At 56.4% G+C, this 22,824-nt stretch overlaps 2 protein-coding genes across 2 annotated transcripts in view; one reads left to right on the top strand and one right to left on the bottom strand.

The window, feature by feature from the left end:
- The first annotated feature begins 441 nt into the window (after nt 1-441).
- HYI (hydroxypyruvate isomerase (putative)) lies at nt 442-4,106 on the top strand. Its single transcript, XM_088526101.1, has 8 exons — nt 442-637; nt 922-1,033; nt 2,460-2,574; nt 2,663-2,741; nt 2,945-2,994; nt 3,404-3,473; nt 3,641-3,775; nt 3,961-4,106. Exons 1-8 carry the CDS (start codon nt 442-444, stop codon nt 4,047-4,049), a joined length of 846 nt encoding a protein of 281 aa, XP_088382227.1. The 3' UTR covers nt 4,050-4,106.
- Nucleotides 4,107-5,234: 1,128 nt separating this feature from the next.
- SZT2 (SZT2 subunit of KICSTOR complex) overlaps nt 5,235-22,824 on the bottom strand; it is a 57,569-nt gene continuing 39,979 nt past the window's right edge. The window contains exons 54-73 of the mRNA XM_088526103.1: nt 22,691-22,788; nt 21,907-22,039; nt 21,666-21,793; nt 18,768-18,898; nt 18,083-18,265; nt 17,364-17,634; nt 17,099-17,178; nt 16,619-16,744; nt 14,697-14,902; nt 14,484-14,577; nt 13,025-13,105; nt 12,509-12,583; nt 11,461-11,526; nt 10,102-10,315; nt 9,644-9,827; nt 9,255-9,377; nt 8,486-8,987; nt 8,087-8,203; nt 7,630-7,698; nt 5,235-5,399 (exon numbers count right to left, since the gene is read on the bottom strand). Of these exons, the coding sequence (XP_088382229.1) occupies nt 5,256-5,399; nt 7,630-7,698; nt 8,087-8,203; nt 8,486-8,987; nt 9,255-9,377; nt 9,644-9,827; nt 10,102-10,315; nt 11,461-11,526; nt 12,509-12,583; nt 13,025-13,105; nt 14,484-14,577; nt 14,697-14,902; nt 16,619-16,744; nt 17,099-17,178; nt 17,364-17,634; nt 18,083-18,265; nt 18,768-18,898; nt 21,666-21,793; nt 21,907-22,039; nt 22,691-22,788 (3,025 nt within the window). The 3' untranslated portion in view covers nt 5,235-5,255. The remainder of the gene's footprint in view (nt 5,400-7,629; nt 7,699-8,086; nt 8,204-8,485; nt 8,988-9,254; nt 9,378-9,643; nt 9,828-10,101; nt 10,316-11,460; nt 11,527-12,508; nt 12,584-13,024; nt 13,106-14,483; nt 14,578-14,696; nt 14,903-16,618; nt 16,745-17,098; nt 17,179-17,363; nt 17,635-18,082; nt 18,266-18,767; nt 18,899-21,665; nt 21,794-21,906; nt 22,040-22,690; nt 22,789-22,824) is intronic.

Raw genomic sequence — 22,824 nt, 5'->3', positions numbered from 1 at the left:
CTGCTCCAGCCCTGGTGCTGCAGCCCCCACGCACTGGCCCCTTTGCCAGGAGCTGGAGTACGTGTTGTTAAAAATACTGCAATGCCAATTTAAACAAAAACGTGTTTCAGAGAGAGACAGAGAGCTAAGCGGCTCCCAGCAGCGCGGCCAGGGGGATTTATGGGGTAATGAAGCAGCCCAGCGCGCCGCACAGCACGGGATTGATGCTCGGCCGGCAGCAGGCCGGTGGGCCCCCCATCGCCGGGGAGGGCTGTGGCCGTCGCTGGGCGGTTGAGCCGAGCGCCGCTAATTGATTAATCGGAGGCGCTAATTGAGCCGGGGCTCCGCGCGCCAGATGCGCCGCGCGGCTCCCGCCGCCTCCGCGCGGTGGCGCCACGGCGCCCCCAGGGGCGGGGTCTTCCCGTCGGCCCCGCCCCCTGCTCTGCATGGCCCCGCCCCGCCATGGCGCTGCGCTTCTCGGCCAACGTGTCGTGGCTCTTCCCGGAGCGCGCGGCGCTGCCCGCGCGGCTCGAGGCGGCGGCGCGCGCCGGCTTCGGCGCCGCCGAGGCGGCCTGGCCCGCGGGCTGCGAGGCGGCGGCGCTGCGCGCGGCGGCGGCACGGGCCGGGCTGCGCCTCGTGCTCCTCAACACCCCGCCCGGTACCGCCCGCGGGGAAGGGAGCCGGGGGGGCGGGGGGCGCAGCCGTTGGGGGCGGAGCCCGCCCTCATGGGGCGCGGCCGTTGCGACCGTTAGGAGCGTTGCGGGCTGATCCCGCCCTGGAGCGGGGGGAGGAAACGCGGCCATAGGGAGCTGATCCCGTCATGGGGCGGGGAGGCCGTTGGGGACCGTAGAGCCCCGCGCTGGGCCGGGGAATGGCGCGTGGGGGCTGCGGGCTGTCACGCTGAGGGGGGCGCCACTAACCTCCCCTTTGCCCGCCCTGCAGGAGACCCCGACAAGGGCGAGATGGGCCTGGGGGCAGTGCCCGGGCGCCAGGCTGCCTTCCGCGAGGGCTTGGCCCTGACCGTGCAGTACGCCAAGGCCGTGGAGTGCCCCAGGTAGGTGCGTGGGGATCTGCCTGCGCCCTTCTCCCTGCGGGGCTGGTTGCACTGTCCCCGCAGCAGGACCAGTGCTGAGGCCGCACTCTCACAGCGGTATGCGTTTGGGCAGCAGCTGAGGCCACTGTTCAGTGCTGCCTTGAACAGAACAAGCTCTTTTTGTAAGAAAAACCCTCTGCCTGCTGCTGGGAGGCACCTCTGCTCCTCTCATGCCCTAAAGCAATTAATCTGAGTGTGGCGGGGGAGGCAGAAGGCCCCCGTGGGGCCTCAGATGATTCACCCTGACTGCATCCAGTTCTGCTGTGTGTCCCTTGCTTGTACCTTGGCTGTTCCTCCATGCAGGACATGGCCTTTGTACTGTTACACCTTGCAACCTTGTGGGATAGAGACCTTCCTAACCAGATGCCCTTTTCTGCTGTGCAGGCAGCGCCTCCTGGGCTGGGAGCAGCAGCCAGCTCCATTTGCACCCTCCTGCCTGCAGTCCTAAAACAGTTAATGATTTCACGCAGAGCAGTTAATGTTTTCACTCAGAGCAGGCCCAAAGCTGACCCGTCTCAAGGGTCTCTGCACTCATCTGACCCTGTAAGGCCTCCTGGAGACTCTTGTCCTCATCTCCGCACAGTTGTCCCCCCTCTGACACCATTTCTATGAGTAATTTCCACTGTGACACCACAACTGAAGTCCCCACTGATCAAAGTGCAGTAGATACATTGCTAGAGATGCAATTAGTCTGGCACAATCCATTTTAGAGAAACAGTGTTGTATTTTTGTGCCATTTACCTCTGCATCATTCTTTCCCTCAAAATGTAATCTATGGCCCTGCCTACAGACTAGGTCAGACTGAGGGCTGCAGTTGCCTGGGTCATTTTGCTTTCCCTTTTAACAGGGAGATGATAGTCTCTTTTGTTTTCACAGTGCCCCTTAACCAAATCGTTTAAGATCTTTGCTCCTGTGCTGCCCATGGCCAAACAGCTGCCACCTCTTCTCCTCCCTCTTCTGAGCCTTTGGCCAGAGCCCACAGTGAGACAGAGCAACTGATCCACCCTAGCAGACAGCACGGCCGCCAGCCATCGTGATGGCTTCGGGGTGGCTCCAGCAGCGAGACCCTACAGGATCTGATCTGAACTGCCAATTGCTGGGGCCGGCCTTGGCATGAGGGAGGAGGTGGCAGCTGACAAAAGAGACCTATGATTTAGCACTTACTAGGTTCAAAGAGTATTCCCTTAGGATCCTGAATTGTGCCAGCTTGCATCCCTGCAGCTCACTGGAGCTTGCTTTGCCTCCTGCATGGGAGAGAACTGCTTTAGACACGTGTTCTGGGGCTGCTTCCCCATCCTGGCTGCATCTTCTACCTGCAGAGAAAGATGCACTAGTGCTTGACTGGTTTAGAGACTGGTGTTACTGTCTGTGGCTGGTGTCTCTGCAGGATCCACCTGATGGCTGGGCGGGTTCCCCTGGGTGCCGAGCGGGCAGCAGTGGCCAGCGAGATGGAAACCACCTTCATTGAGAATCTCCGCTATGCGGCTGACGTCCTGGCCCAGGTAACCGGGAAGCGGGGCCTGCCCTGTGGGTGTGACGCGTGGGGGCCGGGAGAGAGCTGCTCCAAGCGGGAACATCGCTGTGTTACAGGAGGACATGATTGGACTGATAGAGCCTATTAACAGTCGTATCACTGACCCCCACTACTTTCTGAACACCCCACACCAAGGTAAGGCAGACGTCCCTCCCCAAGTCTGTTCCACGGGAGAAGGGCTGGCCTTCAGTCAGATCCCTTGCTGCTGCTCGAACGCAGGGCCAGGAGGGTGCCTTGGCTGCGGGGAGCTGCGGTGGGAGCACAGCTGGTGCCTGGGGGTCTCAGGACTTCACCTGAGCTCCCAGCCCAGCAGTGACCTGCTCCTCTTGCGCCCTTAGCTGCTGCCATCTTGGAGAAGGTGGGACGGCCCAACCTGAAGCTGCAGCTGGTGAGTTACCATCTCGAGAGGGCACCTTCCAGCAGGGAGTTCTGCTCCCACCATGTAAAGCCAAACCTGGCTTCATGGTGAAGCTGAGTGTCAGCCAAACGCAGCGGGTGGCAGATGGAGACACCTACCCCATTGGCGAGGGCTCCTGACACCCAGCCCAGCAGTGTGAGGGCTCTGGACACCCAGTCCAGTGCTGTGAGAGCTCTGGAAAGGCTCAAGTGCTTCAGGGCTTTGCAGCCCTGCTCCAGCATCCCCAGCATGTGCACGCAGGGCCTGGCACCACAGGGACCTGGTGCCTGTGGTTGTGTAGCTCTTCTGAGGAGATGGGGAGGGACAGGGGCTGTGACACAACCATTCCTGTCCTCAGCTGCTTGCTGTTAAACAGCTGACACTGTCTGCTCTCACCCAGGACATCTTTCACTGCCAGATCATGGATGGGAATTTGTCACACAACCTGGAGACGTACTTCCCGCTCATAGGTAGGGCTCTGCATCTAGGGGGCTCCTACTCGTATGTGGGGCAGGAGGGGCTTTGAGATGGGGCCCTCCTTATCTGCGCTCCTTTGTGGCTGGTGGGGCTGCTCTCGGGTCACCCTGTCCCCTGTCTTCAGCAGCCCTGCACAGAAAGCCTCTCCTTCTCTCCCTAGGTCACATCCAGATTGCGCAGGTGCCGGGGCGGCACGAGCCCGACAGCCCTGGTGAGGTGAATTTCCCCTACCTCTTCCAGCTCCTGGAGTCCCTCGGCTACAGCGGCTACGTGGGGTGCGAGTACGCACCCAAAGGTGAGCGGGCTGCAGGGCGTGAGTGCCTCAGCACAGAGCAGCTTGCAGGGACTAGGAAGGAAGGTGGCAGGTCCTGGAGGATCTGTGTGGGCACAGGGGGCCTGCCTAGGGCCGAGTACCTTGCCTGCAGGAAAACCGGCTCCTGTTTGCCCAGGGGCCAATAGAAAACCCTTGCTTTGCTGTAGGAGACACAGTGGAAGGTCTGGGCTGGCTGCGCTCCTACTGGGAGAGCCGAGGCCTGCAGCATGGAGAGACTAGAAGGACAAAGGAATAAAACACAACGGAATCAGTGAAATAAAAGTCAAATCAATGGTACTAATGGAAAAGCAAATCTGTTTGCTGTTTGACTAGGGTTGTTTCTAGAGTGAGGGTAAGAGCTTCTGTGTCCTAGTCACCTCTTTAACACTCTGCTGAGACCAACGCTGTTCTGCAGCCAACCCTTCTGGGCCCACACACAAAGTTGGAGCCGTGTCTGCTTAAGCAGTGTCTGCCACAAGTCACACTTGGGGCAGCAGGGGAACAGGCAGGATGACTTCAGGTACCTCCTCCTGGCACACCAGGTCTGTGAGGATGGGCAAGGGAGGGGGTTCTTCCAGTCCAGCTCCAGCTGGAAACAGGGAAAGAAGGACTGCAGCTATGGACTTTGCCATCCTGCATTTTCCACAGCTGCAGTTCCTGAGGCTGCTGTTGTGTGGCCATGGCAAACCCTGCAGGCAGGTGGGGTAGGGAAAGAGAAGGGACCTTGCAGCTCTCTGGTGTCCAGCACTGAGGCCAAGCTCTGAACCAAGCTGCCAGGCTTGGAGCTGCCATCAAGGCTCCGTGCTGCCAGGGGGCCGTGTTACTGCTGCTCTAGAGCAAGCATGAGACTCCAGTGCAAATGCAGCCAGGCATCTGCAGCCGCAGTGAAGGCTTAGCCAGCAGCACACCACAAGGTATCTGGTTCAGTTTACTTCACAAATATAGCAATGGCTTTAGTGTACATCTCCAAAAAACCCTTTCCCCAGGTCCAGTTCACCCTTCCTGTCTCATTCAGTGCCCGCCTGATAAAAGCCAAGGGCCAGAAGCGGGCAGCGTCACTACCCAGAGCCCTAAAGTGCAGGAGCCTCTTTGCCTAGAGCAGGGTGCGCTGCTGCCCGCGCAGGGAGACGCAGCGCGCTCCTCCACCCCGCCTGGAGGCACAACTTGCGTGCAAGAGCCGCCCTGCCCACTCGCAGCAGCCCCTGGCTCCTGCTGCGCACACGAGGGCCAGGGCGACGTGTGTGCCGAGGGCTGCGGCTGGCGAACAGGGAAGCGCGGCCGGGGCCAGAGCCCAGGCGGAGCAGCCGGGCTGCCCTCGCTCCTCGCGGTGGTAGTGCCGCGTGCTGCTCGCGGTGCTGCCTGCAGTGCTGGAGCGCGGCTACCACGGGGCCTGTTCTTCCTGCCGTCCGCAGCGGCGCAGATGCGCACAGGGCCAGTGCGTGTGTCAGCGTGGGCCCTGGCGCTAGAGCAGGCCTGTCCAGAGGTTGAAGCAGGCAGTGTTGATCACTGACTCCAGGTGATGGTAGGTGGACACCAGCTGTGGCAGGGGGCTCTCGCTGTTCTGCGGCTGCACCGGGAAGGGCTCTCGGAAAACCACGGTGAGGCTCTGTTGACAGCAAGGGGCAGGTCAGGGATACGATTGCGACAAGTACATACATGTCCAGGGCACGAAGCTAAGGCCTCCCCTGCCATGACAGACTGTGTTTAAGCCTCCTCCTGTTTGTCCTGGTGAGAAGCAGGTCTGAGGAGAGGCCCACTCCTGCTTCAGCCCCATGGTTCTACAGTTGTACAAGCCTTGCATCCACTACCTCAGGAGAGCCCAGGATCTTTTTGCCTCCAGGGAAATTAGAGTGAAATTTCTTCTAAGGTGAAGAGTAGGAGTGCAACAAATGAGGATGGGGAGGAGATTAAATGTAATAACTGCAATGCAAAAAACTACACCGACAAGGCCAAGCAAGGCCAGAGAGGACAGAGAAAGGGGTTTCATAAGAGGTTGTAAAAACTGAAGCACAAGAGAAAACACAAATGGCTCAGCGCACTCATAGATCAGCACGACAGAGGCAGGAGAAAGGGGACTGCAAGATCTCCAGAGCTGGAATACAGACTTCACACCCAGCAGCAGGCTCTCCTCCCAACTTGTAAAGCCAGGAGTAGAGCTGTGTAACAAGCAGCAAACACACTGGCCATCACTCGAGGGAAGAGAAAGTGATCGGTGAGCTTAACTCCAACGGTGTGCAAGGCCTTGGAGCAGGCCTGGAAAGAAGGAAGCACAAAACAGACACAGCGCTGATTTACCAAAGTGATATGTGGACCCTCGAGTTTCCTTTGATAAGGTAATATTACCAGACAAAGGAATCATGATGTATCTTATCTGAGCTTCAGAAAATATTTGACATGGTACCATATGGGAAATTTAGGTAAGCTGAAAAAGATAGGAATTAATGCAAAAATTATAAGGTGAAGATGGTAGTGCTGAAAGTACTGGGAGTGCTGGAAGTAGAAGGCTGGAGAGAGGTTACAAATGGAATTCCTCCAGGACAGGTTTTGGGACTCTCAATGTCTCACATGTTATAATGAATCAGGTACAAAGATGAGGAGCACGCTGATAAAATTTGAAGCATTAATACAAAAGAGAATTGGGATAATACAGAAAGAAACCCTAGAGACTGTTGAGAGGCAACAGGAAAGGGATGAATGCTAAGCACAAATACAAGGTTAAGAACATGAAGGATTTCTGTAACAAGATGGGCATTTACTGACGGGAAGTGACAGAAGCGGTAGAGGGTCTGGATGCATGCGTGACCACAAGCAGCGGCAAACAGCACAGTGACAAACAGCAGTATGACACAGCCAGGAAAAGGCTAACGCCACCCCAGGCTCTACCAGATCCAGGAGGGACAGGAAAGCAGTGCAACTGCAGGGGGCTCTGGTGGGACTCCTGTGGAAGACCAACCACAGCCTCAGACATCCGTATTTACAACTGCTGACCTTTAGTGAAAGGGGGATGAAGGACTAGGAAGTCACTGGGGAAGGGAACGCCTTTCTTAGTAGTAGAGGCTTGAAGAGCCCAGCTTACTTCGCACGGGAAAATAGAGGTAAGAGAAAATTCCACCGTCAGATGTGGTGAGGAACCTGGGGATCAGGGAAGGACCAGTACTAGCCCTGTGAAGAGATGCTGTAGTTCAGAAACGCCGCTGGCATGAGAGGATAAAACTGGCCATGACAGAATCTCTAAAGTCAGCACAAGATGGGAAGAGCTCTTCACCGCCAGCTGTCAGGAAGGTTCTGAGCAGCCTTCTAGCAGGCACCTCTTCTGTCTCTCCTATGCACATTTAAGATGGGGTGCAACTTATTTACAAGGGGATCAAACAAGCTGCACTCCCTGTGAGAACATCACTGTGGAACTGGGTTTCCTGGGAGCCATCCTGCCCTCTGCCTGGAGCGCAGCTGGTAGCAATCTTGGCAGCAGATCTGAAGAGGGCCCAAACAGTTGCAGCTTTGCTTGGACCCTCACAGCACAGGTCCCTCTCCCTTCTTCCCAGGTACAAGCAATCTGCAACACTAGGGACCACTTTTTCAGCCAGGCCGAGTTTGGTCTGGCTTTGGATTGAATAGAAAAGGACTTTGCAGCCTGGAAAGAGACAACTGACAAGACGTTCTAAAAGCAACCCTGGGAGATGTCAGATGCAGGGATCGTATTTGGGAAAGGTGTCACAAGCTTCTTGACTTGCTCTTACATTCCCCATGGGCCATCCGCTCTTGGCCACTGCTGGATGAATTTAGACAGACTCCTGGTCTGAGCAGATACAACTACTCTTAAATTCTTAAATTCTTACCGTCTTTCCTGAATGGGAATCAAGAAACACAAGGACGAAGCAATCCGTAAATTTCTGGTTAAGCACAACCTGTCAAGAGAGCCACAACACACATTGGAAAAGAGACAGTACAAATCCTGGCAGAAGGAAAGCACCAGCCCAGGGACGTGCAGGACTGCTAGCACGATACAGCGGTGAAAGCACAACCCTGCCCTGGCTCATGGGTGACACTGGCTAACTGTGGGGATGTACGTTGGGTTACTGTGGGTAGGGTGCTCTGGAGGGCTAAAAGTGACCTGCCTGCCCGGAGGCAATGAGTGGCCACTGCTGCACTGCAGGAGCACACACCTCACACTGCACTAGCCCCAGAGCACAGAATAACATCCTGGCAGCACCCAAGCAATCCCGACAAGCTTCCTGCAGGTGGGCCCAGGTCAGGAAGCATGAAGCTGCAGGCAAGTGACAGGCAGGCTCTTACCAGGTACTGGGTGCCGGTTTCAGCGTTGTGGAAGTGCCGACAGCTCTGGGGAAAGCGGCTCAACAGCACTTTAATGAGGCTCTGGTACCAGGAGACCGTCATGGTGAGGAAGCATCCCTATGGGCGTGGAAAAGGTCTGATCTCAACCTCCCTCCAGCCATGTCATCAGCAGTCATAACGCTAAAGCATCCAGACCCCTAAAGGGACCCATCCCTCAGAGCTCACTGAGGCACTCTGAGCCAGGGCCACTTTCCATAGGCTGGTCTGGCAGCCTCCCCCTTCACTCCCTGGAAGGAACATTCCTGCCTCTGCCCCCTCACCAAGCAGCAGACGCGCTGCAGGGCTTCACCTGCAGCCCCGCTCCCACCCTGGAACAGGGCTCCCAGCCCCTCTGCTCACCAGCTGGGGGTCAACGTCAGCAATGGATTTCCCATGCACAGCGTCGAGCAGCTCCTCCAGCTCCACCAGCGACAGCTTTCCCAACTTCAGTTTGTCAGAAGCCAGGGGCTCCAGGAGGAAGAGGCGCTTCCAGAGGTTGTCCCTGCGGCAGTGACACTTAGCCAGCTGCACCATGTTGCTGAGCTGCTTCTGGGCTGAGGCCACCTCGGAGGCCAGCAAGGGGAAGAGCGGAGAGGTGTAGAAGAGGCCAGGCCCCAGTTTGACTTGCGTGCCCCCTGCATAAAACTCGCTGCTGTCCTCCACGTCCTGCCACAGCTCCCGCTCTGCCGGCTGCTGCTGCCCCAGGCTCTGCTCCGGCTCCGCCGCCTCCCACGCGGCCCGGCCCACCACAGGCTCCAGCACCTCCCGCTGCAAGCGGGGCAACTTCTTGAAGCGCCGCATGTCGGCCGTGAGCCGGGGGAAGAGCTCCCGCTGGCTAGTCATGATGACGTAGAAACGCAAGCTGAGGGGAAAGACAGGCTTGTGAGCTGCAGAAGGGCTGCCCTCTTCCCAGCCTGTCTGCAAATGAACCATGGTCACCTCCACTCCCACCAGTAAGGGTGTTCCTGTGCCCAGACACAGGGACAGCAGTGCTGGACAGACACCACCCTGCCCAGGCCCCTGCAAAGGGGCCTCCTCAGACAGCATCACACCTGCTCACAGTGTCCCCGCAAAGCCCTCTCCCCAGCCCCAAGCTTTGGTGAGGTGTCCCCGGGCCCTCCCTTCTCACCGGAGCATGCGTCTCTCTGCCTCGCTCTGCTCCTCAAACGGTGCCGCACTGTGACACACCAGCAGGGACACGTCAAAGTCATCGTGGTGACGCAGACCTTCCGAGTCCTTGTAGGAGCCCGAGCTGGGAGCAAAGACATACTGGTGTGAAACAGATCTCACCTCCTTTCCCAGAGCTCTCAGCCACAACAGAATTGTTGTGCAGGAGGGACTAGACACAGCAGGACTCCCTGGTAATGCCCATGAACTTGCTCACACACCAGCCCTGCTGGCCGTCCCCTCAGAAGAGCCAGCACTAGGGAGGACAGTCTCGGTTTTGCTGGCACCTCAGGGCAGCCTCCCCCCAGCTGGCGTGGGACAGCTCCAGGGACTGGCAGCAGCTGCACTCACCTGTTCCAGATGGAGACCAGTGCATATTCGTTCTGCTCCGTGCCCGGGGCGCCCTTCTTGCTGTCGCTGCCCGTGGCGGGCCGGGCCATGCGCAGGGGTTTCATGTGGTACGTGTTGGCGTGGTCAGCGATGTAGTTGTACAGCTGGTGCGCAGTGATCATGTTGGTGGGCAGGGCCAGCGTGCCTAGCAGGGCAGGACATGTTGCTGTCACAAGTCACTCAGCACCTGTTCCCTGAGCAGTGTCACTGCAAACTACTCCGGGGACAGAGCCCTCGAGCAACCAGCATCCCCCCCCACAACAGGGCAGCACAGACTTCTCCTAGAGCCCAAGACACCTTCTCCATGCCATCTTGCTGGATGCTCCCAGGGTCAGGTTTGCTTCTAGAACACTTGGGAACTTTTTGCCAAGTTACAGGCTGGCAATCATCCTCAGATTGATCACATACCAGTTACTCACCTTGGAAAACATGGTTGCGGCCAAATTTGGGTATGTCAGTGTGGTGGGCAATGAAATCCTCCAGGAAGCTGGTGAGATGGTAGCCCTGGCGGAGGGTCATATGGGAGCCCAGCAGATACTGGTGCACAATGCGCAAGTGGAAGTCATAGCTGAACGAATGCACGTGCATGAGGTCGCGCACCTTGTCACACTCCTCCGTGAAGAGCATGGAGAGCTGGGGAGGGACAGGCAGTCAAGGCATGTTCCCAAGCACCTCACACCCTTCTCCAAAGCCCTGGTGACAGCAAGGGTCGTTTCAATCACCCTTGCCCCAACGCCAGAGCAGGATGCAGCCCTAGATCCAGCTTAGTGGCTCCTTCTACACTTGACCTTCCTGCTGGGACAACGAAAACGCCACTGCTGACACTGCCTTCCTTTTGGCAAGGGGCTTGTCCCAGCTCTGAGCTGGAAGCCACATGGCTGTGAAGGACACAGCTCCCTTTCAGCTGACTCCTGAGCTGCCCTGCCAAGTCCCTGGGCAGGGACGGGATGCACCAGAGCAGGAGCCCTGGCAAGACTGGGGTCTGCAGGTAGAGGGATTGACCCCTGAATCCTCTCTCCTCCCAGAGGCTGCACAGGGGCCTGGGGGGAGTGGTTGGACCCAGACCCCATAGACAGGCAGTGACAGAGTGGCCACCACCCTGTAGTCAGTAACTAGCAGGGAGCCAGGCTGGCTGCTGGGAAGCTGGATCCAGTGGCAGCTGGTGTGTCCTAGCAGGAGCTGCCGGCATGTGGCCATCACCTCTGCGCCACACGCGAGTCCTTCGCAGAGCACTGGCCTTCATGCACACGCCACTGCCCCAGTACAGCTGCAGCTACTGCACCAGGGACAGTGTGAGTGAAGGCCTTGGCCTTGCCCTCACGCCAGGAGCCCATGGTGCCATTTTGCTGGCTCCCAGCTCTCTGAGCCTCTGGGCAGTTGACCCACACCATAAGAACGTATAAGAATGGGGGCAAGCAGGGAAACCAGCAGAGAGGAGGCCCCGGCACAACAAGAGGCTCTCGCTGCCCACACTGCTGCTGCCACAAGCACCCACAGGGCATGAGCAGAGCCAGGCCCAGTCTGGAGAGGGGCCTGGGGCTCTGTCCCAGAAGAGGCGGAGCAGAGAGCCAGAAACACAGGGCACCGTGGGAGCACCCAGGGCCCACCCCGTCCTCCTCCCGAGCTGCGCTGCCGCTGCGGCACGTGCTGCTGCGCCAGCCTCCAGCGGCACAGGAGGCGAGAGGCAGCCCCGGCAGTGGAAGCACAGCCGTGGGGAATTCAGCCCTGCACGGGCAGTCCTGCTGTGCCCAGCGTAGCCGTGGGAGGAGAGGACGTACCGCAGACTCAGAGACGGAGCTGGGTCCCATGCAGCTCTTGCTGCGAGCTCTGGCTGTAAGAGTGCCCTGATGGAGAGAGATGCACAGCCAGTGGGAAGAGGGACAAGGCACTGCCCAGCCCCGTCCCTGCATCCAGCCTGCCCAGAGTGGGACACAGGCCCAGGGAGGGACAAGGGGAGCAAAGTGGGCACAGGAGCCCAACTGCCCCACTGGAGGTAACGCTGGGCTGGTCTTGGCATGTGGAAAGATCAGCCAGGCCCTTGCAGCAAGCCCCTCTGCTCTACTGCTCCCAGCACTGTCCCCTCCCGCTGCAGAACCAGGCAAAGCCTCCTCCTAGCTCAGCCAAGACATTCCCTGCAGTGCTTGGTAATCCTGCCCTGACACACGCACGTCCCCCAGGAAAGGCTCAGCAGACCCTAGGGACTGCCATGAAGCCCTGGAGTGCTCAGGCCCAGGAGAGCCATTCCTGGTGTCTGTAAGATCCAGTCTTGCTAAGATGCCACCCTGAGAAGAGCAGCGGGGTCGTACAGGGCCTCCTGCTTCAGACAGACTGGAGGCAGCCACCCAGTACCTTGGGAGAGGCGTGAAAAGTGGCATTCCACAGAGAAGGGAGCAGGCACCTTGTGGTGCTCTACAGCAAGCTATGGAGGTGTCAAGAACTGGGGCTCATGGTGCAGAAAGGGATCTCCTCCAGCCATGGTGCAGAAAGGGCAGCCAGCCATGTTCGCAGCTACTCTGTTTCCCCCTTGCACAAAGGAAGCAGAGCGCTGCTGGCTTCCCATGCATTGGCTTTTCTTGGAGCAGCCATCTGCCAGAATCGCTCCTGTTCCTCCCCAGCCTGCTCTCTCTTGTTCACCCAGCTAGGACAAGAGTCCTGCACTCCAGGTTTGCTTAAGCAGCATCCCTGGAAGAGCACGTGGCTGCTGAAGGCTCTGCATGGTTCCGCTTTCCCAGGAGGAGGCGGCAGCGCTCTCCAAAACCTGCTGCACCGAGACGCCCACCCTGTCCCAGGGCCGAGAAGCGCCGGCTGTGCCCGCGAGGCCGTTACCTGCGAGTTCACGGACTGGCCCATGGGGATCCGCGAGCACTCCAGCGCGTACTGCTTCACACAGAAGTAATAGCCCTGCAGGAGAGAGCGCTCTGAGCATGGGCCAGGCCTCGGGCTCCTTCAGTGAAGGAGGACAGCCCCTGCCAGGCTGGCTGCTCCCCGCACTGTCCCTTCCCCATCTGGGTTACGTCCCAAAGAGCACTCCGAGTTTTCTCTCCCTTCCTACCTGAACCAAGCAGGTGCAGGGAGAGACCAGGCACCACGGGGCTGAGCAGAGTGCTGTGCCTTGTGCTTCAGTCCTCGCCTCTACGTAAGCCTGACCCCAGGCAACTCTTACTGCCCTTGGCCCTGCAAGAATCCCCCTTGCTGACCCACAAATGCGCAGGAATGTGGAAGAGGCAAGATGAGAAACGGAACAACCACGTGTCCCTGGTGTGTCCCTTCTCATAACACTCACACTGTGTCCTTTGAAGACTGTTCCCTCCCCACCAGAGACAAGAGTTTTGCTGCTCTCACCTGGAAGGCCAGCTCCATCAGCACAATCCCACCCGGCAGGGCTCTCTGTAGATGGTAGGTGGCAACTGCAGGGCTTGTGCTCTGGAAAGAGAAGGACAAAGCTGGAGAGGCTCCGAGGCACATGGGAGCAGCCATGGTGCAAGGAGAGAGGCTCCACGTGCTAGGGAGGAAGGGAGGTGCCTCATCACCGGAGCGCTGTCAGTGCGGGAAGAAGAGCAGGTACCCCAGAGCTGACTGCAGAAAGAATTCTAAAAACCTAGTAAATACCCTTCATGAAATCACGCTAAACATGCCGCTCCCCCTCAGCTTGTGCCTGCTCAATGCAGAGTGTCTCTAGTTTTCTGGGCTGGGGACCTGTGGCTAGAGGGGAACGCTGCCTGTAGAGCCTCCCCCCACTTCCCTGCTCAGTGCTCCCCACACCATCACTCCTGCCTCAGAGAGCAGCTATTGGGGTGGACAACTCGGATTTAGAGATTAGCCACAGGCAAATTCATCTGCCTCCTGCTAAGATATCCCAGCGAATAGCTCTCCTCTCATTTGAACTGGAAGAGGTCATCTAGCTCACAGTCCTGACAGCCCAAGCGCATGTCCAGGAAAAGGCCAAAATAGGGCAAGCAAACGTGATGATCTCCCACTCTCCATAAGTGATTCCTATGCAGTGATGCCAGTGGATTCCTCTTCCATGTCCCTACCTATTCTCTCTTAAGACCACATAATCTCTTAGTGTCCATAACATGTTTTGATGAAGATCTCCATTACCTGCTGCATGAAGGAATACTTCCTTTTACTGTGAGCTTGGCTCCCAATAGTTTCATTGGATGGCTTCTAGATCTTGTATTGAAGAAGATATAGGAATCAATCCCTTTTCAAGGCAGTTGTGGTTTGGTAGAATTCTATCCTGTTCCTCCCTAACCGCTTCTTCTCTAGAAATGAAGACCCACAACTTCCATAGTTCCTCCTCACAGCTGAGCCATTCCAGGCTCATCTTTGGCCTTTTGCCCTACTCTGATCTCTTCATCTTCAGCTTCTCCCATTCACCTCATTCTGACAAATGAGCTTTTCTGCCTCCAGAAACCTCCTCCCCAAAGAGGCTGAGGGGTCTCTTGACAGGTAAGTCACCAGCATCCCACCCAAAGACAGCTTTCTTGGCCTTACATCACTCTGGTCCCTCCTCTGAGCCCTCACCAAGTTTTTGCCATCCTTTTGAGATGTGCTTTGGTTCCACCCAGTCCCCGGAAGGGGTTATCAAGATGGCCTGAAGACAGGCCAGAAAAGCAGGTGTCACACGTCCCAGCACCCAAAGATGTTGCTGTTCTAGACAGACTTTTTGTGCTTGAATTCTCCCCCTGCCCCTTCACATTCTTCCTGCCCTAAACTGGTTCAAAAGCCAGCCAGAACTACCCCGCTCTCCAGCCTGACTTCCATCCCGGTTCCACCTTTTGGTAGCACATACACTCACCTTTGGACTCCCCTCAGCTTTTGGCTTTGTGTAGGAAAAGGATCCTCTCCCCTCCACACCCATTGCTGCCAGAGCTCGGATCCGGCTTGTGCTACTGTAAACGACAGCAGAGAGGGCCTTGAGCTGAGGCCTAGGGCCCTGTTGTGCCAGGCCTGGGCTAGCTCTGTGCATTAGCTACTCGTTGACACCAAGCTCCCAGAACACAAAACTGACCTGCGAGCGGTAGGCGAGGGCGGCCGCACCTGGACCAGAATGAAGCCCATGCTCTGCAGGTACTGGATGTACTGCTGCAGGAAGGCATTGCACATCTCCTGCAGCCAGGGCTCCTCCTTCAGCTTGCAGGGCAGTGCTTCCGTCGAGTCACAGCTGTGGCTGCGATCCCTCCCTGAAGCCGTAGAATCATTTGAGCGGTGGCGCTTCTGGAAAACAAGGTAGCTTCCTCAGGAGACCTGCTGCAACTGTCCCCCAGCAGGGCACATTCACAGGGATGCCACAGCTGCCCCTGCCAAGTGGAGGGCAGACCTTCTCTGCCGGAGAGCACTAACAGCTGCTTCCTCAAACGCTGTCCTAGCGCACACTGAGTGCAAGACTGAAGACTTCTCTGGCCCCTGACAGACCTACCAGCCCCGTAAAGGCTGCAGGAAAAGGCGCAGCGGCCAGAGGGGGATAATCCGCAGCTCCCACCCCCACGAGGCCTTGCACAAATCCCTCACCACTGGCTCACACAGGGCTCAACAGCTCCTGCTCTCCATGGGAAAGTCCAATCCCCTTATAAATCCTGGTTACTTTTCAAGGATGATTTAGCTCTAGTTCAACAGCACAGTTGCATGATATCAATAGCACTTCCTTTTACATGCTTTCAGATCCTCTTTTAATCCATTTGAATATTTTCTCTTGTGCATGGGTTGCTACTGTTATCCCCTTACTTCTTTGACATTTTTCTATCTGCCCTTTCATTCACCTCCACCAGGAGTATTCCCCTGGGTCTCTCCAGTTGCTCACTGACCTGTTGAGTCTAGTTTAATGCCTTTGCCATAGGATGCTTGATCTCACACCTACTGTCTGAACGAAGACATTCACCCAGTAGTATTTTACAAAAGCACTAGAGTATTATCCATAACATTAACACCCATTTCTCACATACTGTAAGTGGTTTTCTGTTTGCATGCAACTGTTTGTGTTTTGAAGGAATCCTCTGAGCTGTCTGCCCTGTTTGTGCAGGTTCTGAGTACAATAGAGGAGGAGTGCTAATTTCTCTTCATATTGTGCTGTTCCGTCAGAAACCGAACCCCAGCTGCCATAATAGCACTTATTGCACAGGTTATCCAGGTCCCTCTCGAGTCCCTTGCAGTCCCCCTCTGTTCAGACCAACCTGAACAGCTATACAGCATTGCAAAACTTGGCATCTTGTATATACTATGATAAATTATCTGAAGATACAGAACCCAGTACACAATCTTGATGCCCCTGCTGCCAGGCTTTTTGTATGGAATAGCAGTTTTCATTTTGCTCTGTTCCAGAAAAAACAAAGACAGGTTTTCATTTTGTGATAGGACTTTTCTCTTGTGAGAGCTCAATTTCTATAGCAATCTCTGCTTAAAGACCCTGTCAAAATCCTTTTGACACTCAGATAAATTACAGCAGCCTGTTCTTCCCTTCTGACACACACACGCACGCACGTACACAGACCACGAGTGACTGGCACAGGATTTGCACTGGTCAGACTCTGTTGGATTGCAACCTGATCAGGATTCAGCTCGTTTGTTTTCAGTTGTTCCAGCTCTTTGCTGGGTGTGGCTGAGGTTTATCAGGTCCGGCTGCTGAAGGTCTACAGGCAAGTTTTGCTTCCCTAATTGATCACTCCCAGATGGTGCTCGCTGATGCTCTGCTAGATGGAATTCTCTGGGCAGCAAAGGGAAGTCGGGCTTCCTCAGGCATGGCCTAGCTGCAGGAAAAAGGCTCTGAGGACTCAAACATTTTCTCAGTCTCCTTATCCACCACTGTGGGAGCCCTGAGCTAAGCATGCAAGCTCCTCCTATAGCACAGTGGTGAGCTCAGACCTGTCCTGTCCTAGGAAAAGACTGCAAAGACATCCTTTGCCCCCGTGCACAAAGCCCAGCCGCAGCGGCACTCACCTTCCCCTCCACCTTGCCCTGCTGGTCAGCCTGGATCTGCTGCCGGAAGGCCGGGTCGAAGAGCAAGGGGGTGGCACAGTAGTGAACCAGGCGTGAGGACTGCTTCAGGGTCTCCAGGTCTGCCAGCTGCTCGGCACAGTGCAAAAGGACATAGCTACAGCACACGCTCCTCACCAAGGCCAGCAGCAAGCAGCCTGCCACGCCACCCTGTTGCTCAAGTGGGGATTAAGTTTTACAGCCCTCCCCTCCTCGTTTTATAATCCAGCCAGTGTTGGGCAGTACGCCTTGTTCCCAAAGCTCTGCGCTAGAACCCAGAAGTCCCAGGAGTTCAAACAGGGAGCTCCTCTCCACAGCCAAACACCAGCCCCAAAACGCGCCCTGCTTTGAGCTCCAGAGCTTCCCTGTGCCCCGGGGAGCCAGCTGCTCCCAGCGCCCCTGGGAGGGCCCAGCCTGCCCTCTGCCTGCCCCAGCTGCACTCACACTGATAGGCATGTTGGACTGTGCCGATCGCTGCTGCCAGGTCACAAAGAGATTCTCAATCTTCATCTGTTTCTCCAGTTCTGGAGGAAAGAGAGCCAACACAGGAGTACCAAGCCACAGCCCCCCATGGTGCCATTCCTCTTCACCCACATCCTTTCCACTTCACGCACTGGGCGGGCCAGACCCCACCTCCTTACAATACCCAGTTGGGAGCAGCTGAGCTGGGATGAGGTGGGCTCCCATGACAGCAGGGCCCTTGCTTTACCTTTCCTCTCCATGCTCTTGATTTCCAGGAATTGGGCCCCATGCCGAGACACAGGGTCAGCAGGTCCCAAGTCAGGCCCATGGGGTATGCGCTTAACAGCGGAAACGTCCCGGAGAGCTTCGTCAAAGGGCACCACGTCGGGGTGGAAGTGCAGAGAGGGCAGACTGCGGGCAGAGCTGCTCAGCCGGCCTTGCTCCTTGCTGGGAGGGGGGGTGGAGTTGCGGATCAGCGCATCTATCTCCAGAGTGGAGTTCAGGAAGGGGTTTGGCTCCTAAGGAAAAAGACACAGCCATGAAAGCCTGCCAGACTGGGAGCAAGGATCCATAAGAGCAGAGCAAACTCCGATTCTGGCCATCTGCAGTCATCTCTGCCACCAGCACTGAGGACATCAGACAACGCCCCAAGTGCTGTGCAGGCCTCTGGCCATAACGTGCAGCAGAAGGCCCATTCCGCAGCCTTATCCACCCCCAATATTCCAGGCACACATGAGTGCTGGCAACAGCAGAGCCTGCATCCCTCTCTGCCACCAGCAGTCTCCTAGGGCAGACAGGAGCAGTCTGGACGGGCATGGCCACACGTAGACTTGTGAGCACCTGGGGATGACTTGCCAACTGGCAGGCAAAAGCACAAAGTGTTGGAGCCTTCCTCAGATCCAAGAGCTGCCAAGATGGGCCTCTCATGAGGGGGAAAGGACTGCCCTGCCTGGCAGGGTGCCCTACCTGCTTGCTGTCCTCGTGCCACGGTGTGTCCATGAAGCAGTAATGGTGGAAGAGTCCCAGCTTCTGGCTCAGCAGGCAGTGCACGATGTGAGACCGGGCATTCTGCCACTGCAGCAGGCGAGTGAGGGAGCAGTTCAGGTTGGCCCCAAGGTCTGGAGACCAGTTGTAAGTGTAGAGCGTCAGCTGGTAGGAGAGAAGAAAAGAGAGGGTGAAGGGTCTGTTCAAGAAGGACCCTGCACAGTCCCAGGTGCTCTGGGCAGTACTTGCTTCAGCTCCAGCTTGTTTCTAGGATAGGTTTGAAGTAGGATAGTTGCAACAGCTCCTCTGCAAGAGCCCTGCTAACAGCTGCAGCCATGTGTGGTGATTCCTGCACTGGGCAGCACAAGTACCTCGGCTGCCCTGGCAGATACTGCGTGTCTCCACAGGCCTTGCTGTGGGAGGGAAAGGGAAATTACAGCACCCAGCTGGACGGCTGGAATCAGCAGCAGAGAGGGCGGCTACCTCCCCAGCGCTCCCCACAGCGCTGCAGGGAGCCCTCGACCTGCTTGTGGCGCGAGCAGGGATGTCCTGCCCAGCTGTTTAGCAGGTTCCAGCCCAGAGGCAGCTGCCTGAACTTGTCTTCCCAGCCCCAGGCCAGTCGGAAACAGCCTGGCTTTAAGGAGACAGTGTCACACACAACTGTTACCTTTTTGTCGACAATCTCCATGAAGAGGAACCTCTGCCGGGGTGCCAGGTCTCGCCCAGAGAGGCTTGGGTCAGACCCTCTCTCTGCTGAGCTGAATTCCATGGCCTCAAAGCGCTGAAGACCTTTGTGAGCTGCAAGGAGCCAGCATTAATACTCTTGGTAGCAATTCATCCTGCTACACCATCCCCACTGAGGCAGCACGACAGGACCTCCTGCCCGAACCTCAGCCTCAGCTCATCACTCTTAGAGGAATATGGGACAGATCCTGACCTGCACCAGGCCTGCTATCACACCGACTGCCCAAGATCTCTTGGTCATATTCAAAGCTATGTGGCCATTTTGCCCCAGCTGGTCCTACCTGAGGCTATTCCAAGAGCTAAGGGGATGCTGCCACCCGTTGCTGCAGTTCTAGGCACTGCCTACTCCCATCTCCCCAACTTGTTACCATGACACAGCTACTAGAGAGGCTTCCTCTGCAGCACCACTTGCACATGCATGGACACCATGAAGCAAAGGCAGTCGATGTTCAAAACTACAAGGAAGTTTTTCATTTTTGGAGACTATGTGGAACAGTCTCCGAATGGGACTGCTGGGGTTGGGAAAGCAAGCCTGGGCCATTGTGATTACAGGTAGTAACTGGCATTCAGTGAGATCTATGCTCTCCTCAGGTCACTTCTTGTATATTCTCATGTATACTGCGATCTGAATAATCCCAGCTACCTAGATAATATATTTGGCTTCTGTTTTTTTTCTTTCCTCGAATTACTTCCACCATGCCCTGTAACACCTCCTAACTCAAGGTCCATCCTTGGTACCGGATGGGCAGTTTCAAGGAACTCACTACACTGTCCACTTTGGCCTCGCTCTTCTAGAAAAAGAGGAGGGAAAGCAGAAGATATGGCATGACCTCAGGACATTCCTGATCTCTCCCATCCCATGAAGCAACCCAAATGTTAGCACCGTGCAGCCAGTCGTGAAGCTCAACTGAGCATAGAAGAGTGCAGCCTGTCTGCCAGTCGCAGGCTTCTCAGGGCTGCAGCTTTGGTGTTAGAAAAGCCCCAGAGCAGCCAGATTAGACCTGATGATGGCTGTGCGTGGCGAGTCCTGTGATGGCATGGTCACCTGGAGCCCTTCCACGGTCAGGCCATTTAGCTCAAGGTTTTGGAGCAGCAATTGCTCAAGCCCATCACTCCAACAGCATCATGCTGAACAGGGACTTACGTCTGAACCTGCAAGTAGGTAAAACTGGCTGCTCCTCCTCGCTGCTGCTGTCTGCAGGTAGAGACAACATTAGCTTAGCAGGAGGAGCAGTGCCCAGCTCTGCTGGACCAGCCAAGGCAGGTGCTATTTGTCCTGGAGCCCAGCCTGGGCACAGGAGAGGAAGGGGTCACAACACAGTGTGTCACCATATGTGAACATCTCCAGCTCAACATTTCCCAGCAGAGCAACCCGGTTCCCCACCTCATGTAGCTACACTCCAGACAAACCTATCTCCAGCTCTGCTGTGCCCTGCCAAGAGAGGGCAGCAGCAAGGTATGTGATAGCCCTCAGGAGCACAGGCCACATGGGTTTCCAGGCTAGGGGAGGTCAGCTTGCCCTCACCAAGTTGCCAAAAAAGCCTGAGGAGTGAGCAGAGCACAACAGTTTGGGAACAGGGACATTCCTGTTCTGGTCCCGGGCACACTGGGGAGGTGCTAGATTTCTGTCACAGACAAAACGAAGACCCAGCTCTGCTGAGCGCCAGGCACTTGCACTGATGAGCAGTGCCTCCCTGCTGACCTCGGCATGCCCAGCTCCCCGAGCTGTGCCCACCGCAGGGCCTTGCTCTGGGCGCTTCTACTGATGATACATCCGGGCTGTGGCTGCCTCGTGAAGGACCAGGGCAACAGGGTAGCTTGTCAGGCTGCTGCCAGAACACTTAAGGGCATCTCACGGGTGGGACCAAACAGCTTCCTCGCAAGCTGGAGCTGACCCCATGGTGCTGCATGCCGAGAACTCACTACACCCCAGGACTCCTGGTCCAAGTGGTAATGGAAAGGACTAGTATAGGGGCACGCACTCACTTCCTACCAAGGGAGTCACAAGATATCACCAGTAGGGTCTTTTACTTAAATGCGAGCAATGGTATAAGAGCTAATACCGTTGTTTTTCATTTATTTCAGAAAAAGGATTTCCTCCCACTTCATGAAAGAGGAAGATTGACAATTCTTGTGCTTCAGGGCTGAAGCACAAAAAATATAGCACCCTCATCCACTTCCATCCACTTAGTCTAAAAGGAGCACCAAGCAGGCGGTAGACATGGTGGCTCCATGCCAGCCATGGCCTAAGAGCCTTGAAGGACCCTCAGTTCTCCTTGTGAGGAGCCAAGGAGAAGACCCTTGACAGGCAATACACTAGTAATGTCTGGCAGGGAGATGCAGGTCAAAGTCACACAGGTAGGTGCCCTGTTTGAGACTGCATGTCCCTGTGGCACTAGTACTACCCACAGAGGAGGGTACACTTTACAAGCAGAATACAACCCATGCTGTGGGCAATGTCTCCTGTCAAAGAGGAGACCATGAGACATGTCTAGAGAAAGACAGGCTGACAGGAAGGCAGGAACTGTTCCTACTGGGAAGGCTGTGTACTGACAGGTAAATAGGATGCAGTTCCTGATCTTTTCCAAAGTCCAAAATCTCTGCAGGAAAACCCTTGAGTGGATGAGGGACCGAAGAATGCCTGGAAACAGGCAGACTCATGAACAAACCTGAGAATAAGAATCTGAACTAATAAGGACACAGGAGCTGACAGCAGGCAAGCAGCTGCCCGGCTCCAGTCACAGGGGGACCCCCTGCCTGCTCCTCTCCCACCTCCACAGCTCCCAGCGCGCAGAGGCACAGACCCCGCGCGGCCGCTCACCCTGCTCGGTGCTGCAGCGCCACTGCTGCAGGTTGCGCCCCAGCAGGACGAAGTGCCTCACGGCGGCGGGGCGAGGGCTGGCGCTCTGGCCAGGTTTGTAGGGCAGGAAGGCGGTGCCCCGATGGCAACTGCGAAGGAGAGCACCAAGACAGCTGACAAGTAAAGCCACAGAAATAGAGGCTGGCACAGCCAAGCGATGTTTGCTGGTCACAAACAGCCCTTTACGAACTACACAACTCACCAGATCTTCTCGAAAACCTTGACAGTGGTATCGCTTGCCAGGGCAGTGACCAGGTTCACCACTTCCACCAGGATGGAGGACAAGAGGAATCGGGACACAATGTCCACCGAGCACTGCTGCACTGATGGGCACCCTGCACGGAAAAAGTACCATAGCACAGGCACCAAAGTGCCCCAGAGTGAAGCCCTGTCCACTTGAGCAGTGGGGAGGACAAGGGCCACTGCAAGCTCCCGCCTTGTTCAGGTCTGAGGCAGGCAGAACTGGACAACTAGGACTGTTCATGGAGGAGCTTGAGGAGGAAGAGACAGGGGCTAAATTATCCCCTGGGCATTCTTCCTCTGCTTTGCTGCTTCCTCCTCCTCCCTTCTGCATGGTGGTCCCCCAAGCTGCTCCAGAGCACCAGAGCATGTTGCAAAGCTCCAACACTTATCCCTGCTCCATCTGGAGCTCTACAGCTACTGCAGCTGCTGCAGGGGTCCATCTCCACAGCAGCCACAGCCGAGTCTAGCAGCCCTAGACTTTGAGTATGGCTTTAAGCTTTAGCAGATTTGCTCAGCCGCACGGAGACATGCCAGGACTCCTGCCAGGACTTTGCGATGATGATGCTGGCCCTGAAGCCAGAGGCGTTTGGGAAGAGTTAGGGTACACAACTAGGTAGAGATCAGCAGCGGATGAGTAGATGAAGAGGAGTGGCTCGGTGCCAAAAAAGAACTTGCCCGCAGGGCTCAGGGGAGAAGGGCCCATCCCCACCCCATCCAGAGCAGAAGGTGCCTGGGGCACATACCCAGCTGGTTCATGAATGCCATCCACTGCTGGCAGGTTTGACTGAAGAGTGGGTGCATGGTACCTACATCCCCCTCCTCCAACTGGCAGGCCCGGCGCCTGGAGGAAAGAAAGGGAAACACCAGGTCAAAGCCT

Source organism: Tinamus guttatus, unplaced genomic scaffold (assembly GCF_059628265.1).
Source record: "Tinamus guttatus ecotype Peru unplaced genomic scaffold, ASM5962826v1 Tinamus_guttatus_pri_ptg000242l, whole genome shotgun sequence".
Taxonomy (NCBI): domain Eukaryota; kingdom Metazoa; phylum Chordata; class Aves; order Tinamiformes; family Tinamidae; genus Tinamus; species Tinamus guttatus.
The sequence above is the reverse complement of the archived record's forward strand: the minus strand, read 5'-3'. Positions and strand labels throughout refer to the sequence as shown.